General features: G+C 40.7%; 1 protein-coding gene across 2 annotated transcripts; it reads left to right on the top strand.

Moving 5' to 3' along the window:
- The first annotated feature begins 8,055 nt into the window (after nucleotides 1-8,055).
- LOC144696011 (stathmin-like) lies at nucleotides 8,056-17,448 on the top strand. 2 transcript variants are annotated; one of them, XM_078567178.1, is made up of 5 exons: nucleotides 8,056-8,135; nucleotides 13,976-14,063; nucleotides 14,791-14,963; nucleotides 16,172-16,363; nucleotides 16,957-17,448. In XM_078567178.1, the coding sequence occupies exons 2-5, from the start codon at nucleotides 14,045-14,047 to the stop codon at nucleotides 17,011-17,013; spliced, it is 441 nt and encodes a 146-aa protein (XP_078423304.1). In that variant the 5' UTR covers nucleotides 8,056-8,135; nucleotides 13,976-14,044; the 3' UTR covers nucleotides 17,014-17,448. The 2 variants fall into 2 exon arrangements, with proteins under 2 accessions (XP_078423304.1, XP_078423305.1); XM_078567179.1 differs by lacking the exon at nucleotides 8,056-8,135 and adding an exon at nucleotides 8,697-8,761.
- Nucleotides 17,449-19,565: the final 2,117 nt, after the last annotated feature.

Here is a 19,565-nt window from a genome sequence, read left to right as displayed (position 1 = left end):
ATCAAGAACCAGAGGGCACAGTTTTAAAATGTTTTGCAAAAGAAGCAAATGCGAGGTGAGAAACAACTTTTTCACACAGCGGGTAGTTAGGGTTTGGAATGCACTGCCTGGAAGTGTGGTGGAGGCAGGTTCAATGAGGCATTCAAGAGAACATTGGATGATAATTTAAATAAAAATAATGTGCAGGGTTATGGGGAAAAGGCAGGAGATTGGCATTAAGTTAAAATGCTCAGAGAGCTGGTGCAGACACGATGGGCCGAATGGCCTCCTTCTATACTGCAACAGTTCTGTGATTCTATATAGTCATTTGGTGACTATACGTGTGAATATATAAATGTGATTTGGATTTTGTAATTTTCCTTACCTTTCCATACACTTTCCAAGCAAAAGGCCCTGTAAGATTGTCTCCTCAGTCATGTGGTGATTGTGTCACATCATGTACTGTAGTACAATTTAGTAGTCTGATCCAATTTGTATCCTTAATTAGGATTATTTTAACAAATGTTCCACTGAGTTATTCACAAACCTCTTCTTGATTTGCTGGGCATTTTTGCAATGATGTATTACACATGATGTCAGCCATGACTTAATGGTAGCAAATTTGCCTCTGAGTCAGAGGTTGTAGATTCAAATCTCCCTCCAGAGACCTGAGTATAAAATCTGACACTTCAGCACAGCACTGAGGCGTTCTTCCTTGTTGAATATACTGTTTTTGTGCGAGATGTTAATCTGAAGCCCCATCTGCCCTTTTGATGGAGGTAAAAGATGCTATGGCACTAATTTGAAGAACAGGCGTGTACTCCCTGGTATCCTGGCTGTTTTGTTGTGTTGTTTGGGTCTAAATGTGGATTTTGGGGATTGTCTATTCACCCAAAGTATGCTGCTCGAATCTGTTTCTCAAAAACATTACTCTTTATTTACAAGTATCTACACACATTTGGACCTCTACCTGTGGTTGGAGCTTCTCCTCCTTCCAGATCTTGTTCACTTCTCAGTCATGTAATCTGACATCATTATTACATTAGCATCCTGTATACTTCTGATATTAACACATTACATCTCCCCCAAGTTTTTATCCCTAACATATTTACATCTGCCTATACACCCCCAAGTCTCAGACTTTACAGGATTAGTCTCTGAGATGCCTTGATCAATCTCCCTGATCTCATTCTGATCTCCTTTCAACATTGAGGATATCCCCTACTCTTTCTTCTGTTGGTGTGACTTCTCCTGGGTGTCTGTAAACCTTAAGTCTTTTTTCTTCATCATCAGGATCTGAGTAGTGAGCTAAAGTTTCTATTGGCTTTCTCTCCGAGGATATTAGGCACTGTGGTTTCTCTTTATGATACCCTGGTCTGTCTCAATCCTGTATGATCTTGGTTGTGGAGTTTTTTTAATGATTATGCCTTCCTTCTGTTGGTCTTGGACCCATGGACCCATACACTCTCCCTGGGCTTCAACACTGGTAACTCATGTGCTCTATGCCTGTGATTAAAGTTCCAGGCCTGGTTGCTTCTCTTTCTTCCATAAGCTGTTTTACCCTCTTATGGTCTTTAATGGTGATATTAGGTTTGAGTTTTTGTTCCTGGCTGGTTACGGCACAAGTAAGATAGTCAGAAATAATTTCTTCTGTAGAGTGAGTAATGTTTGACCAGACTGATTGTTGTGCTCGAGTATGATATTTGCTATTGCTGGATGACCTTGGTGAAGTCCTTAAAGAATATCAAGCCATAGCGTTCTCAATATGGCTATTCTCTCATTGAAGGCTGGTAAGTCATCAATGACTGTGAGGTGCCACCGCTGTTCAAGGTACTGTCATCATATCAGATTAATGGGGATATTGTCCGACCATCCTTCCAGACAATATTCTCAAACTTTGGAGATGTTCTTCATCTCATTGCTGGTCTTGTTTTAGTTCCTGCAACGTTTTTGCAGTAGCTAGGAAGTGCTGAGTGATTAAAGTTGTATATGTTTTAACCTCCTCGACAAAGTGTAAATCCTCTTATTCCTTCTGATGGTGTTCATGACAGTGTGTCTGAAATTATATACTTTCCCTGCACATACTCTGTGATGGAGTCATATCTCATCAATCTTAATATGAACCACTGGATTCTGGGAGGCATGTTTGCAATTTATTTCATGTGTAGAAGGGTGACTAGTGGCTTATGGTCTGTTTTGATTTTGAAACACAATTCCATAACATAGTCTGATTTTTTTTCACAAGCCCACATTGCTGCCAATGCTTCCTCTATTGTGGCTTATCACTGTTCTATTTCTGATAGTGGCCTAGAGGCATAGTAGACTGGTCTACACTTTCTGTCTCTCTGAACTTGAAATAAAACTGCCCTCAGACCTGTAGACGATGCATCTGCTGCTACTACGGTTGTTAATTCGGGGTTGTAATGTGCCAAGTTTTCAGATGAGATTAAATGTTATTTAATCCTTGCAAAAGCATTTTGCTGGTCTGCATTCCAGCACCACTGTTAACCCTGTCTCAACAACTGTCTCAGGGGTCTGTGAACTCTGCTAAATTTGGTAGGAACTTGCCTACTTGGTTGACCATCCCAAGGGATTTTTGAAGGTCAGTTATGTTCTTGGGTTGTGGAAACTTCCTCATTACTTTTGTTTTTTTGGATCAACTTTTATACTAGTGGTTTGTATTATGTGACCTTGAAACTTGATTATAGGTTTGGCGAACTCATATTTTTCATTCAATGTTAGACCTGCTTCCTGTAAGACTCTCAGGACTGCTCTGACTCTGCAATCATGCTCTTCTCTCATGGAAAATGTATAAGTGTGTTGCCCAAATGGCATATTACTCCTTCCATGCCTTCAAGAGTGTGAGACGTTGTTCTCTGGAACATTTCTGGAGTGGGCACTGTGCTAATATTGAAACAATAACGACTGAATGGTGTTATAAATGTGGTCAGCAATCTGGATTCTTTGTCCAGAGGCTACTGACAAAATCCACTGTTTGCTTCCAGTTTGGTAAATAAAGTACTCTTGGCTAGCTTGGCAAGGCTCTCATCCACTGAGGCTATTGGGTAGATCTCACATTCCACTGATTTGTTTAGCTGAGTTAAATCCACGCAGATTCTTATAGAGCCATTTTGCTTTGGGACCGTAACCATTCTTGAACACCATTTTATTGGCGCAGTGACTAGTGAGATAACCCCGTGCTGCTGCATCTTTTCAATTTCATCCTTGACTTTGTCAATGAGTGGATGATGGACTTTCCTCTGTGTAAAGAGGCAAATTGGTTTAGCATCAGCTCATAAGGTGATATGGTACTCAGCATTTAGCTTCCCTAGCCCTGTAAACAATTTTGGAAATTCAGTTCAAAATGTAATGTAGTTCTCATCAGCAACATCATCCACTTTGTAGATTAATTTCAGTTTTAAGCATACTTTTCTGCTTAGTAGAGAGCACTCTTGATTTTGAATGACATAGAGAGGTTCAAGGATTTCTCGGTCTTATACTTCTGTCTTGCATGAGTTAGCCTTTCAGTTTTAAAGTTATCCCACCAGCACCTTGTAATTTGATAGATGAGCGTTGCAATGTAATCTGTTTGAGCAATTTGACTTCATTTGACAAAACAGAAACCGTTATCCCTGTGGGGTATCCATCCACTTCGAGTTTAATACTCCAATACTTGTTTTCAGTATCATTTACTTCTCCCAAGAAGGTTAATCCTTTTGCTTATGGTTCTTCCACCTCTTGTGTGTGATTTTATTTTAAAATTTTCTCCCTCTTTTCATTGGTTGTCAGTGTTTTTGAGCGACAAACTGTTTCAAAATAGCCCATTTTTCCACAGTTGTGCACTTTGCCCCCCCACTGCTGGACATTCTTCTCACTTGTGTGGTTTGTTCCTGCCACACCAAAGACATTTCAAAATGGCGATTGGCATGCTTTTCCCCATGTTGGCACGCTTAGGTTTTGGCGCACTCTCTCTTTTATGTCCCACAAACTGAATGGTCATATCCGATCTTCTTCATGGCACCTCTCGTTCCCTGTGAACAAACCCCCGATTCTATTTCTTGAGTTCCACTTGCCTCACAATCTGCACTGCTCTCACTAGTGTTAAATCCTCTCTGTCTGTAAGGTACTACAATCCTGTTGCGAATCAGCTCATCCTTCAAGATTTCATAATTGCAGTTACCTCACAGCCAATAGAGATCGTCGCTGGACAAATCCATGCTTTCGCCTGGTCTTTGCTTTCTTTTATGAAATTTAGCCCCCTCTATTATTTTATTCCGATGGACGTTGAAATAAAGAGTCAAAAGTTTGCAGGACTTCTTCATTAGAAGTTGAAGTCTCATCGACCCCCGCCTTGCTATCACGTAATCAGCGATAGATCGGACTGCACAAAGTAGTGTACTGACCTGGTCTTTTTGTGCATCCTTGAAGTAGTTCTGTACCTTGTGAATCTTTTTCTCCAGTTTTCCCAGTTATGCGCCTGTTGCAAGCCTTCTACACTTTGAAGTAGTATTGTGGTATCGTGGATCCCATGCTTCCTCTGAGACCCAGAATTGTTCCTGCTTCTGTGATGCTGTTTGATGCTTTGGGTCTGTGCTCACTGGTGTTCGGTCTCTGGGTCTGTCTGAGCTTACATCTGCTGATCCAATGATGTCTTGGTGAGTCTTAATTTTTTTTCCCTTCAAGGATCTCTTTTCTTTTCAGCCCTGTATCTTCTTTTTAAGGTTCACTGGGTCTTTTTCTCACTGCCACCATGTTTCGTTGAGTGGTTGGTGTCTAGAGGAGGGCCTTGGGGATTGTCCATTCTCCCAAAGTATGCTGCTCGAGTCTGTAGTTTCTCAAAACCATTACTCGTTATTTACTGCAAGTATTTACACATTTGGATCTTCCCCTCCTTCCAGATCTCTTGCTTCTCAGTTATGTGATCTGAGGTCATTATTACATCAGCATCATGTGTGCTTCTGATGCTAACCCTTTACTCTACACTGGCCACTATTTATCCTTCAACTAACATCAAAATAAACTTTCACAGTGCTATTCGTAGGACTTTGATGTGGGAAAATTGGCTGCTGCATTTTCTATAATAGTGATTCACTTCAAAAGTACTTAATAGATGGTAACTATTGGTGGACTCAAAACGTCAACTGTATTCCTCTCCGCAGATGCTGTCAGACCTGCTGAGTTTTTCCACGTATTTTTGTTTTTGTTAATAGATGGTAATGTGATTTGGGTTGTCCTGTGGTTGTGAAAAGTGATATATAAATGCAGCGTTCAGAACTATAAAAGGGCTTGGTACATCACTAATCTAACAGAAGCTAACCTCTTTTCGTTTTTTTTTAGTTTTTTGTTTTTATCTTTTCGTAAATGCTGTGCAGTATTTTGAATATTTACTGTTTACAGATTTCCAGCATTTGGAGTTTATTTACTTGCTATGCATTTTGTTGAAAAAGATAGTGGCATGACTTGCAACACAATTTACATTGGATATTGTGTGCCTCCTACTCTGGGGAGTTGTACAGTAGCCGTGTGCCCTCTCATTTCTCGTTATCTTGACTCCCTTCTCTCTCCCCTTGTCCAGTCCCTTCCCACCTACATCCGTGATTCCTCTGACACCTTACGTCACATCAACAATTTCCAGTTCCCTGGCCCCAACCGCTTCCTCTTCACCATGGATGTCCAATCCCTCTACACCTCCATCCCCCACCAGGATGGTCTGAAGGCCCTTAGCTTCTTCCTTGAACAGAGGCCCCAACAATCCCCATCCACCACTACTCTCCTCCGTCTGGCTGAACTTGTTCTCACACTGAACAATTTCTCCTTTAACTCCTATCACTTCCTCCAAATAAAAGGTGTGGCTACGGGTACCCGCATGGGCCCTAGCTATGCCTGTCTCTTTATGGGGTATGTGGAACATTCCTTGTTCCAGTCCTACTCCGGCCCCCTCCCACAACTCTTTCTCCGGTACATCGATGATTACTTCGGTGCTGCTTCATGCTCTCGTCGGGACCTGGAAAAATTGATTAATTTTGCTTCCAATCTCCACCCCTCCATCATTTTCACATGGTCCATCTCTGACACTTCTCTTCCCTTCCTTGACCTCTCTGTCTCAATTTCTGATGATAGACTGTCCACCAATATCCATTACAAGCCTACCGACTCCCACAGCTACCTCGACTACAGCTCCTCACACCCCGCTTCCTGTAAGGACTCCATCCCATTCTCTCAGTTCCTTTGCCTCCGTCTCATCTGTTCTGATGACGCTACCTTCAAAAACAGTTCCTCTGACATGTCCTCCTTCTTCTTTAACCGAGGTTTTCCACCCATGGTCGTTGACAGGGCCCTCAACCGTGTCCGGCCCATCTCCCGCGCATCCGCCCTCACGCCTTCTCCTCCCTCCCAGAAACATGATAGGGTCCCCCTTGTCCTCACTTATCACCCCACCAGCCTCCGCATTCAAAGGATCATCCTCCACCATTTCCGCCAACTCCAGCATGATGCCACCACCAAACACATCTTCTCTTCACCCCCCCTGGCGGCATTCCGTAGGGATCGTTCCCTCCGGGACACCCTGGTCCACTCCTCCATCACCCCCTACTCCTCAACCCCCACCTATGGCACCTCCCCATGCCCACGCAGAAGATGCAACACCTGCCCCTTCACTTCCTCTCTCCTCACCGTCCAAGGGCCCAAACACTCCTTTCAAGTGAAGCAGCATTTCACTTGCATTTCCCCTAACTTAGTCTACTGCATTCGTTGCTCCCAATGCGGTCTCCTCTACATTGGAGAGACCAAACGCAAACTGGGCGACCGCTTTGCAGAACACCTGCGGTCTGTCCGCAAGGAAGACCCAAACCTCCCTGTCGCTTGCCATTTTAACACTCCACCCTGTTCTCTTGCCCACATGTCTGTCCTTGGCTTGCTGCATTGTTCCAGTGAAGCCCAACGCAAACTGGAGGAACAGCACCTCATCTTCCGACTAGGCACTTTACAGCCTTCCGGGCTGAATATTGAATTCAACAACTTTAGATCTTAAACTCCCTCCCCCCATCCCCACCCTGTTTCTTCCCCCTCCCTTTTGTTTTTTCCAATAATTTATATAGATTTTTCTTGTCCCACCTATTTCCATTATTTTTAAATCTACAACTAATACCTTGTCAATCTTTCCACCCCACCCCCACTAGAGCTGTACCTTGAGTGTCCTGCCATCCATTCTTAATTAGCACATTCTCTTAGATAATATCACCACCTTCAACACCTCTTTGATCCTTTTGTCTGTGACATCTTTTGATTCTCTGCTCCTATCACTGCTTGCTTGTCCCTACAACCACCCCACCCTCAATTTCTCTCCCCCCACCCCACTCCCCCACCTTAAACCAGCTTATATTTCACCCCTCTCCTAACTACACTCAGTTCTGTTGAAGGGTAATTGGACTCGAAACGTCAACTCTTTTCTTCTCCACCGATGCTGCCAGACCTGCTGAGCTTTTCCAGGTAATTCTGTTTTTTTTTTGTTTTGGATTTCCAGCATCCGCAGTAGTTTTTTGTTTTTGCCCTCCCATATATCTTGCCGAGGTGGCTATTGTTTATGCATGAACCTATAAGTGATTATCGCTACCAAATAAATGCTCAACAATTGGTTAGTTGGGCAACCTCTTCCACTTGGTGCTACTGCACCGTTATCTCAAGGACTCAGCCCACCCTTGGTCCGAAGTGACCAGAAGACGATCTACGCATGCGCTTGAAATAGCCATAATGAAAATACTGTGACGACATTGCAATTGTATCTTCAGGCGGCGCAGGGAGCCATGGCCAATGGGAACACAGCACGGACTAGAGCGTAAGGGAGCCAATCATTGAAAGCTAGAAGGTAGTTTCAGCCAACCGGGACCGAAGTTCTCCAGCTGCAAACCAATAAATGTACGAGGCTATCTTTGTTTACTCTGATTGATCGGAGGCTATTGAAAAAGACCAATAGAATCGACGCGATGTACCTCGTGATTACCAACAAGTAGTAGGTTGTCGCCAATGGAAGAAAGCCGATTCTGTCACGTGGTGTATTTTTGGCGGTTTTTATTCGGTAGATTGTGGGGGGGCGCTAGTGATTGAAAGCGGGTTTGTGCAGAGCGCGGGAGACAAAGGGAACGAGAGAAGCAGCAAGGGTAAGGGGAGCGGGTAAGCGTGCTAGCTGTATGCATGCACCGTATAGATGGGATTAAATTAATCATCTTCAGGAGAATTTTTAGTTTTTTTTGAATAAAGATCGTGTTTCGTTTTTAAATGTTATAATTTCGCGCCAATGCAGCAGATCAGTTTGGGAGCGAGCAGGCTAATTGGGGTTAATGTATATCTGCAGTGTACAAGGGAATATGCACTATTTGAGAAGACATTAATTTGCTGTAAGGTTAAGATACACAAGAAAAGTAGCGCAATTATTTTAACTGAACTGGTACAATTGATGCTTAGAAATCCTAATTATCCGGTGCTTATTGCGATAGACACAAAAGGAGTGGGGGGCGAGGGCGCTGTTTTGAGCAAGATGTCGGCTCGAAGTACAATAAAAACGATCTGAATAAATATTCAGTTTTGTCATGAGCTGTGGGGAACTAGGTTTTTTTAAAAGAACGGTCGTCTTTCAAACTAGAAATTCATGCAGAGCTATTTAATTTTCAATTAAATCCGCTGGGGGTTAAACTGGGTTTTTGTTTTTGATAACAGGTTATTGTCTGGGTATAATCATCAAAGGAACAAGGGAGGGGCACCTGACATTTGGGGAGGGGAATTTAAAGTGAGTATTTCTAGTCGTCAGTTGCAGCATTAAATTTAGAATTTTTGAAGCAACATCATTTGCACCTGTTTGAATTATTACACAGCTTTGGCGATTTTTTTTTTTTGGCACACGCGTGCTTGTATTATTTGTTTTCCGTGTGATCTTCAATTCCATTGCTTTCGGCCATCAAGAAATACAGTGACTCTTTGTTCCAAAATAATGTTCCCGGATTGCTTTTCCTGTCTTAGCACAAAGAGGGCTTCTATGAGATGCTCCACACAAATGCAAAAACAAGCGCTTTGTAGAGTTTCTATGAAAATAGAATTTTTGTACAATTTTTCCAAGGCAGTATTTAAAATGAGGGTTTCCTACAATCCAGGGACAATGAATCGCTTTGTGTACCTGTAATTTTAATGGGGCGGGGGGCGTTAGAGGGATAGCAGTTTTGAGTGGAGGGCTGCTTTTGTGCGCTGTTTTGGGGTGAATTCAATCAACCGAGTCGCATTTATTTAAAAATTCGTGGGTTACTGCTTAAAAATGTTTTTTAAATCTGTTTTCAAATCCAGTTAATTGGAACTTTTTTTTATGCTGGGTGTTGTCTGCGGTTCAATTTACGCGTTTTAAAGCATTAGGGTTATCTATTTACACCAAAAGCATCTCCCATTTAAGCCGTGCAATATTTATATTTTTTGAACGTAGACTTTTTCATTTGTATAATCTTGTAAATGGGGTATCAATACACTGACACTTGACCTGGCACCAGAACAACTACTGTATTTCTCATTCGGCTGAATAGACGAACATATTTTCACATCTGCCAGATTTATGTACTGCCACCAATTTCATATCTTTGGCTTCAGGTGGCGCTCGAGTCTTATTGCTGTCTCCAATGTCTGTCTCAATAGACTTCACTATTGAGATTTAACGTATCCCGTCTCTGGAGAGTAGTGATTTTTTTATCAGTGGGTTAAATCATCCTTTTTCCCCAGATTGAGGTTGATCCATCAATAGGGGACTGAAGAGAAACTGCATCGAATTTGATTGTAAACGAAGCTTGAAACAATATTTCTGCAGCAACAAATTGAAGTCTTGGCAGTGTTTTTTTTTCTACGGGCGGGTCCGTTTCGGTTCCTTTAGTGATTAATCTGGAAAACCGAGTTATTCCGATGCATTTAGAACAGCTGTATCTTACCCAAGTATCGAAAGTGGATAATTCACATGTCGCATTCTGACAATATTAGATATGTGGTTGGTTTAAAAATAAATAGCGAGGGCGGGCACCACGTGAATGCGTGAGGCGGTAGTTTCAGTCCCTGGAATGATAAACACTGAAGGACATTTGACACATAGCGTTTGTACCAGCTCTGTGAAAAGAGCTATTGAATTAGTCCAATTTCTTGCTCTTCTCCATTGTTGTACCTTTCAAACCTATAAAATCTCCTACGCTCCAAGAACAACCTCCAGCTTGTCGAACCTCTCTGCTTGGGAGACGAAGAAAGGAGTCCCTCCAGACGGTGGTTGATGAAGGTCACTCCTAGTGATGTCAGTTGCATATCCCTGTTACCGCGCCAATCCTCAACTTCATGTCCTCCAGTCGCGAAGAGTCCATCCAGCACTTCTTTATATCATTAAGCCTCTCCCATTAATCCAGATTAATCCATTTGAGCTCACTGGTTGGTTGGCCTCTTTAGATCCCAATCCTACCCTGCTCTTACTTTGACAGACCTCTTTTCCCCCTTTCAATACTTCCATTCACACCTAGATGCACATTAGGTCACAGTTGTAGAAATTGCACTTGCATCACGAGCCTGATGCAGAGTGTCACCGCTAGTTACTGGTATTCCATGTGCTACCAGTCTGTTTATGAAATTAATGTTTGTTGTGCATAGGTATTATGTAATGGCCATTGTATGCAGTGACTGCCCTGAGCCAACTTGATAGCCTAGATGAACCATTGAACCGTCATTCAATGACTTGCATACACATGCATTGTCCAAGTTTTCAGTCTCTTGGGATACTTAGATACACAACCTTGAGGGTCAATGTTTAAATCAATATTTTCAAACTTTCATGTTTCTTGAGCTGTAAAATGGGTGTGGTTTGCTAATTTAGAATTGTCCTTTTTTTTGTAGACTAGCAAATTGCCTTCACTGGGTCAAAATCCAGATTACAAGTCATCCTTTCAATAATAGCTCTTGAAAGAATATGTTCAGGAGGTGCCTACTGGAATCTGAATTAAGAACATAATATAATTTTAATGTGGTGCAATGTATTAATGCACTTCATCAATTTCTTTTCAGAATATAAGTGCAGTGCAATTTAGTGACTGCACTGACTAATAGCAGTGTAAGGCTCCACTTCTAAATGCAACACATTAGATTTTGTGGAAAGGAATTTGGTAATTGTGTTGATGCAACTTGCTATTGAATTTAACTGCTGTTAGTGCAAAAATCTGAAGGTGAATATTCAGTGAGAAATAATCAGACTTGGATTTCATTATATTTCAGTAGCGGTGGTATATAGTGCAGTCTGTTGTAATCAATGCTGCCATAATGCCAGTCATTCTGTCTGCAATTTCTCACTTCACTGCCAGATGCTACAGTTGCTGAAACATTAAATTGCCAAGGGAGTCTTTTTTTGTCAAACTGGAAAAACAAAACAGCTTTCAAAGTAACATCTAATCTTTCTGTGACTATCTTGTTTAGCTTCCTCCAGGCTGCATCTGGTCCTTTGTAAATCCTCCCTTGTCTATTGACTGGCTGGTTCTTAATAACAGTAGTGTTATTATTACAAACAATTACTTCCTCTGATTAGGAAGTTTAATTTTGGCAAAGAAAATATAATTTGTCCATGCTTAACTCCTGTTTGCCCAGGTTCATAATTGAAAATACTGTTTTTAATTTTTTAATGTTTACTAATCTTGGATTGAAGCCATTATATATAACTTTTTAGATGCTGTACAGCAGCTCTTATGGATATAAATTAATTGCACACTACTTTCCTGCCATGACCTTATTGAGCTATGTGCTGTCTTTATTCTATTTTTCTAACCTTTCAGAATCAGAGAAGGCCATTAGGCTGTCAATCCAATTTTTTGCCTAATGCTCAACATGCATTTGTTGCTTCTGACTCGATCATTCCTAGACACATTGGTATAAGACAAGCAGACCTAAACTGCACTAATGCAACTTATCTAGCCTAGAAAGGAAATGCTTTATTGCTTTTGAGACCTTTCAAGCAATGCATTTATTTGAGAATTTAGAATGAAAGGTTGAGAGCATAAAACTAAAGGAATTCCTGTGGAGTACAGAAAGTACTTGCAGTAGCCTTTCCTTACAATTAAAATAAAAGGAAATGTTTAGCATTCTGCTCCTTACTTGCATTGTGACTGAGGTTCCTGCTCACTGCTCTGAATTCAGGTTAGTTCTATGTAATGCAATGACAAATGTAGAATCTATTATTTCACCTGTTTCTGGACTGAGCTGGGGATGAACACTTAATATGTGACCTCCTAATAGTACATAATTTTTGCTTGGTACATTTTTTTGCTGCTTTTAAGGAAAAGCCTTTTTTTTTTTAAATGTTCCCACCATGCAAATCCAAGTGTATTTTCCCTTTGTGTTGTAAGCAAATTTCCCTACTGTTGGTTTTAAATACTTTTGGGCCCCTTGATCCAGACTAAATCCATTCTAAGCATGGACATTTAAAATGGTAAACTGAATATAACATTACTACTTAGTTTCTCTTCTATATACAGCTGTCTCTCTGGTTGAGATATGTATGCACTGTTTACCAGCAGAGTACCAACCTGAAGCTTCTTCTTGGGTAAATGAGACCATTTCCAAGTAGAGAAGCAAAATATCACATGCTGGTAATTGAAATAAAAATTGGCAACGCTCAGCAAGTCAGGCAGCAAGCATCTGTGGAGAGAGTAACAGAATTAATGTTTCGGGTCTCTGATCATTCACCAGAACAGAATAAAAGGTCACAAATCTGAAATGTTAATTTTCTTTTCTGGACACAAGCTGTCAGACCTGGCATGTTTTGGCCCATGTCTTACTGATTTCTGGTTCCAATGTCCTAATTTTGTGACTACAAAGTAAACCTGAGGTTACTTGATGAACTGTAATACCTTATGGTGCCTCTGGCCTATTGGTGTTCCTATGCAGTAAAAACCTTGACTCAATTTGAGGTTCTCCCTCCATTCCATGGTGTTGCCAAATCCTGCTGTCTTCTGAAGTCATGTGACCACCTGCCCCAGTATTCCACCTTGCTAGTCTAAATCATAAAACCTTGTCTTGTTGATAAAATCTAAATTGGACAGCTCTTGTAAGGAACCTATATTCTGAAGAGGCAGGGGCTGTCCATTTTGAGTGAGCATTTTGTTAACCAAGGTAAACTCTTGGATGACTTGCATACTAGTGTGAAGTGCAAGGAGAACAGTGGTTCCAACTTACCCTGTCTGATGCTCCTTGGATATTGGGCAGAAGAAAATTGGCCCCAGTATTTCTTTTGTTTTCTAATGAATTAGAGGGGACAGGAAGCATGTTTGTCTGGTTACAAAAACAGTCCCCAGTATTGGCAAATGTGGACCTGTTGAAGCAGGCTTTAGTTGTGGACAATCTAGAAATAACCACCCAGGGCTGCTTTTAATTTGCATTTAGATTGGGGGTTGGGGGGGGAAAATGAATCTGGACTAGTCCGTAGGATCAGCTATAGTAGTGACTTAGTGTTATCCCTTAATATGTATGATGATATCTGACTGAGCTATAGGCAGTCTTAAACTTGCCATATTCAACTACAAATATTGGATGTTGAAAATATGGTAATAGACTTCTGAAAAACACTATGTGAAGCCTTAAATGAAAACTCTGATACATTCTTAGCCTCATTACTCCCTTAAGCTCAAGTATCATCACCTCTTTCCTAATTATCAGTTTTAAAAAAAAGAAACTGCAGGTACTAGAAATCTGATATGCACAACAAAACCATTTGGTTTTTTTTGTACATGTGCTTAACATCTGGACCTTTGGTGCAGATTCAGACATCTAAAAGTTAACCTGTCTTTTGATATAGTCTTGACCTGAATGTAGCATTTATTTTGCTTCTGGTTTTACAATATCCTGCTCTGTCAGCCTCAATCCTTCACAGGTTTCTCAATGTTTTGCTCTTGGAATATAAATGGTATTTTGAAATTATGCTAATCTTTTGCCCTAAATGTTCTGACCACAGGATCTGTTGCACACATTTGGACAGCATTCAATCAACACTTGTTAGCAAACAGTCTTGTCCTGTTACATTATGGCATCGGCATCAGCTGGTAAGTAGAGATGTAGAATAAACTGAACTTGTAGCTTAGATATTAAAGGGTGAAATGTCTTGAACACTAGCCTTTTGAGATTAATGTAGTCCATGGAAATTGATCAAATGTCGTCGATATACACTTTACATTGACCGTTTCACTTAAAACTATTCCAGGAATGGCGCACACTTTAGTTAGAGACGCTAGTGTCTTGCTGTAAGAATAAATTGAACTTAATTCCACCAGTTGCAGCACTGTTTGGTTTATACTCTTGGTTATAATGTGCTGGGTTATAATGTGCTGTATCTTTAAATTCCAATTGAGAAGAATGTAGGACTAGATGATCTGACTGATGGTTAGGTTAATCTTGCTGAATCCAGCACTTTTCACATGCTACTATTCACAACTGCAAAACAATACTTAACTGTCACTGTAGCACAATGTTGCTTTGTCAACCACAATAAACAATGTCTTGAGACATACTGGATCCAATGATCAGTGGGCAGATTCAACATTTAACTGGTTTTATACATTATTCAGTTTAGCAAATTCTTATTGCCTGGTTATGTCATCAAAATTGTATGCAAATTTGATAATTTTCTTGTCACCTGTAATAATTAGTGGATTGTCATAGTTTTTTCTGACTGCAGTTGTTCTTTGAAATTATGCACCAAATTGAGGTCCAATTTGTTCTACTAGTAAGTTGGAAAGTTGCAGCACTGCATTGAATAGATGTGTTTCTCAGATATCAAGGTGAAAGAATTGGACAAGAGGTCTTCTGGCCAGGCTTTTGAGTTGATCCTGAGCCCACCTGCAGCTGAAGCTATTCCGGAGTTTCCCCTCTCTCCTCCGAAGAAAAAGGACCTTTCGTTGGAAGAAATCCAGCGCAAACATGAAGCTGCAGAAATTAGGCGAAAGGTATACCACTGTGAAGCTGTTCTATACTTTAGCTAAAACTGCACGATTAAATGCTGGGTCTGACAAAACCATTACTGTTCTGAGCTACGAGTGCTGCTGAATTAGATTTAGGCATCACCCTTTGCTTTGTCACATGCTGAACTTACCCACTGAACTATTTGGGGGACTCCAGGAAGACATTACTTTTCTATGCTTGTTGCAGTTTTGAGATGTCGCTTTGCTTATAGTATTCCATTCTAGATCTTCTTTACTAGCTTCATCTACCTAACTCCATTTACCAGTTGAGTTTCTGTCTTAATATTAACTTAGCAGTTTGCTACCCCACATTTACTAAATGCCAAGTATAGAATTTCAAAAACACAACACTGAAAATGCAGCTGGTCAGTCAGCATCTAAAAAGACAAGTTGATATCTGTGGGAAGGGAAGCAAACTTTTTTGCACTGAACAATATGAAGGTAGTAAGACTTAAGGTCACCAATGCAGTTAACTTGCTAAATAATTTAACTCAAAACTGGAAAAGGTGGAAGATGTGCAAAGGACATCATTGGGTTCTGTTCTGCTAAAGCTGTTCTTGCACTTTTTTTTGACCTTTCACCTGATTTTATTAACCAGTGCTCTGCATCCTTCCAAATTCAAATTTCTAGGCATTTATCTAGATTTTTATCTAGTTTTATCTCAGTGCCTTTTTGCTCCCCCCCCCCCCCCCCCCCCCCCCCAAAAAAAAAACTTTCATCAGCTCAAAGGGGCTGTTTCATCTATTTCCAGCAGTGACCAAGTAGTAGCTTAACTGGATCTCTGGACAGTTCATTTTAAAATAAGTGCAACTCTATGCACTTGTGTGGTTTCTTCCCCCTCCCCACCCACCTCACATAGTTCAATTTTACACAATTATAGGGGCTTGTTGGAGATTCCTTTATCTGCAAGATCTGGCCAGACTTGTGTTGACCAGATTTTTTTCTTCATCCTTGGCAGTGGGATTTCAGCCGATGATCCATTTGCTATCTATATTGGGGCTACTTGAATATGGAAAACTATCCAGTGAGTTGCCTGCAGAGACTAAGCTGGTTGTGTAAAACTGGGAGCAGTTCAGATATGGTGCATAACATACAACTGTGTACACTTGGTGTTATGGAAAACTTAAATCTGGGCACCTAGGTTTGACTTGCAGTGCAGTTTTGTGATTGAAATATTTATTTTTGTTCCTTAGTCACATGAAGCAGAAGTGCTAAAGCAATTGGCTGAAAAACGAGAGCATGAAAAGGAAGTGCTTCAGAAAGCAATTGAAGAAAACAATAATTTCAGGAAAATGGCAGAAGAGAAACTGACCACCAAGATGGAAGCTAACAAAGAGAACCGTGAAGCCCAACTAGCAGCCAAACTGGAGCGCCTACGAGAGAAGGTAACAATTAAACCAATGGTTATCTTGTAGTACTAGTTGTTGCTGCTTCCCTTGTACATTTGAAATTTAACATTACTTGGGATGGAACTATAGCTAAGTCTATTATTTTGTTCTCCTGTCCCCTTTCTGAGAAATGTACTGCTTTGCTTTTAGTGATGCTGTTTTGTCCACTGAGTCATGCTTGAGTGAAGAATCAAGATATTCCTCTGCCTTCAATTGGGCACTGTCCTATTCTTGCAGTAGTAGCTCCAGTTTTGGTTTGATACCAATTGGGAGTGAGAACCCTGTCTTACCCTTAATTTTAAGCTGTAGAGGTTGTCTATAGTGTAAGCCCTGTGTCTGAAACTCTTACAGTTGGCATAGACCAAGGAATGAGCCATTGACTGACTAATACTAGCAAATGTAACCCAGTTGACTACTCTTTCTTTTTAAATATCTGCAAAACCTGTAATTAGTCACCAATGTTACTGGGAAAATGTGTTATGCTTAATCATACTTATCTGAGCATGAGTCTTCACTTCTGGAAGAATTGAGGCTTTTTTGATCCTTGGGTTGTTTGAAATCAGACATTTGTTTTCTTATTCCCTCTTTAGGAAAAGCGGATGGAAGAAGTCCGAAAGAGTAAAGAGATCAAAGAAAGTGAAGACTAACTCCTTGTCCTTTTTTTTCTGTTTGGAATTTGACTCTTCAAACATCCAAAGATGTGTTTTTTTTTAATGGCAGTGTTTTTTTTTTAATGGCCAGTGTGTTAATGGGAACTCCTATTTGTAATTATGCTACTAAGTATACAACTGCAAGCCAAACGCTCACCAGAGGAAGCTTGTATTCTGTATGCTTTCCACCTTTTTGTAAGCATTCCTGTGGGTTCCCCATCCCATGTAGATATATGGAGCTCCTGCATTTTTTTCTACAAGTAGTGAATTGAATGGGATTGCTGGTTCAGGTTATTCCTTTTGTGAAATGTGTAATTTCCAGCATGCTTTACTGATGTGTTACACGTCTAGTCTACAAGTGTGTAACTGTGTAAACCTGCCTAACCTGTTGCATCTGCCTTGACTTCAATAAAACTGCACATTTGCTGTTGATTTTTGTTTTTCATTCAAGGGAGGAGCAGAGCAAGTTTTCTTGTACATAAAGCCACTGCAATTTGATAGTGGGCAATAACCTCATTCATGCTAACTCCAGCCATGTCCTACTAGTAAACACTCCTGCATTGTGCCTAGTATCTGAAGATTTGATGAGAACCTTGAGTCTGGAGCCCAGAAGAGAGCCCCACTCTTGTCCTGGAGTGCACACCAGTCTAATCATGAATAGATGCAATAATTGAAAGTAGGGCTCTACCACAAATGAGTTTCCATCTGTTTCAAGTTAGCATCAAGCTCTGGGTATGTGCTCATGTGATGCTGCAGTAGAATTGGTAAAAGTTGTCCTTTAAAAACATTACCCATGAGGTGGAGAACAGTGAATGCAGGAAGCAAGGTGATTGAGATGGCTCTTTGGACAGTAAAGTCCAGCATCTCCCTTCCCACCAAAGACTGCATCCTGTAATATCTTGCCTAAACTCCACAGGTGTACCTGAGCTGGTGCATAAGGGTAGGAGCAAATGGTACTTGATGGTGCCTGGTACATTATGGCTCACCGGGAAGTGATGCAGGTTGCTGGGCACACCTAGAGAAAAGGAACATAACTTTAGCAAGTGCCTGAGGTACAGCTGGCATAGCAGTCAATTATGGTATTGTGCTCAAATGCTATGTGGTACCAGTCAGTGAAGAGTAGACCCCAGAAGGAAAAGCTGTAACAAAACTAATTTGAGCTTCACTATTGCAATTCCCTTAGTGTTGCTGCAGCTATAAATTTTACTTGTGTAAGTGTCATTGGGGTGCATGTATGACTTGAGACTTTTATCAAAACTGATATTAATGCAGCAGGGAAGAAGTTCTGCACTATCAAAGAGTTGCCATCCTTTCAGATGAGAGGGGGAGGGGTCAAGGTGAGACCTGATCTGCAATCATGGGTGTGTGGGATCTTGTGGTGCTTTTGAACAGCTGGAGATTTGGTGCCTTGGACAAGATCACAAACAGATCATGGGCTTGTGGGACTTTTTTCCCTTGACAGCTGTGGCTCCGTTTGAAAATTAATTCTTTGGGACATCTGAGGTCAAAATGATTTGCTTCCTGCAGGAAAGTATAGAAGAAAAATGGCCATCGCACCACTCTGTCCAAAATTCATGCATCCTTCTATTGTGGTGGTCCTTCCCGCATCACCAATTTAATAATGATTACGTTTCTTCCTTGGTGCTATTAATGTAACTAAGTTTTGCATATAGCACACTTCTGATGTCATTTATTTTATGTAACAATCACTTTCTGGTTAGTATCCTTGATTAAAAATACATCCTCAGGCTCAATGAGCAATGCCACAGATGATCCACTGATAAGTTTAAAATGTCTGCCATTTGACCAGACCGAAAAAGTGTTTATATACAAAGGAAGACAACCATTTCATATAAGTTTGCTTTTTAAAAAAAAAAGCCCTCAATTTACAAACATCTGCCAACCTGTAAACAATACTTGCTATAGCAATTGCTAGATGAAAAAATACATTGAGATCCAATGAGTTTGCCATGCATCATTCCAGTAGTTGCATAATACAACAATGAAGTTGTTGACTGATCATAGTGATGATCAATTACAGCAAACACAGGCATAACTAGGAAAATTCCCAACAGGTCCAAAATTATATATACCTCCCATGTATGCAACATGGCTCAAGTTACTCATGCTGTATTTCTGAAATGTTTTTATTTAGAAAACTATATGAATCGATACTAAATTCTACCATCTCCCTAACGACCCTGTTCAGTAGCTTGACACTAACATGTTGCAGATTACTTCTGACTTTACTCCCTTACATGCAGGTACTTGGAACCTCTGGTCTTTACTGTCAGGAGTGAAATAGATCATTGTGGTCAGCATCATCTTGCCCCTTTGAATTCTAATAACACCTATTGTGAAGTATCATTGTCATAATACTGGACATGCTAATGTCTAACCTTGACATCCTTCACCAGCAACCCCCTCCCAACCCCTTGCCCCTAAATTATGCAGTGCTATGGAGATAGAGGAAAAATGTCAATAATTATTGTGGCATCATCAATGTTGCTGGTTGACTAGGTTATGAATTGTCAATCTGTACCAAAGCA

The sequence above is a fragment of the Cetorhinus maximus genome, chromosome 21 (assembly GCF_964194155.1).
Source record: "Cetorhinus maximus chromosome 21, sCetMax3.hap1.1, whole genome shotgun sequence".
NCBI classification, from domain to species: Eukaryota; Metazoa; Chordata; class Chondrichthyes; order Lamniformes; family Cetorhinidae; genus Cetorhinus; species Cetorhinus maximus.
The sequence above is the reverse complement of the archived record's forward strand: the minus strand, read 5'-3'. Positions and strand labels throughout refer to the sequence as shown.

What these genes read in the sequence shown, in the direction of transcription:
- LOC144696011 (XM_078567178.1), top strand. An exon ending in CTGCAGAAATTAGGCGAAAG is followed by an intron (nt 14,964 to 16,171) that starts GTATACCACTGT and finishes TTTGTTCCTTAG; the next exon opens with TCACATGAAGCAGAAGTGCT. An exon ending in TGGAGCGCCTACGAGAGAAG is followed by an intron (nt 16,364 to 16,956) that starts GTAACAATTAAA and finishes TTCCCTCTTTAG; the next exon opens with GAAAAGCGGATGGAAGAAGT.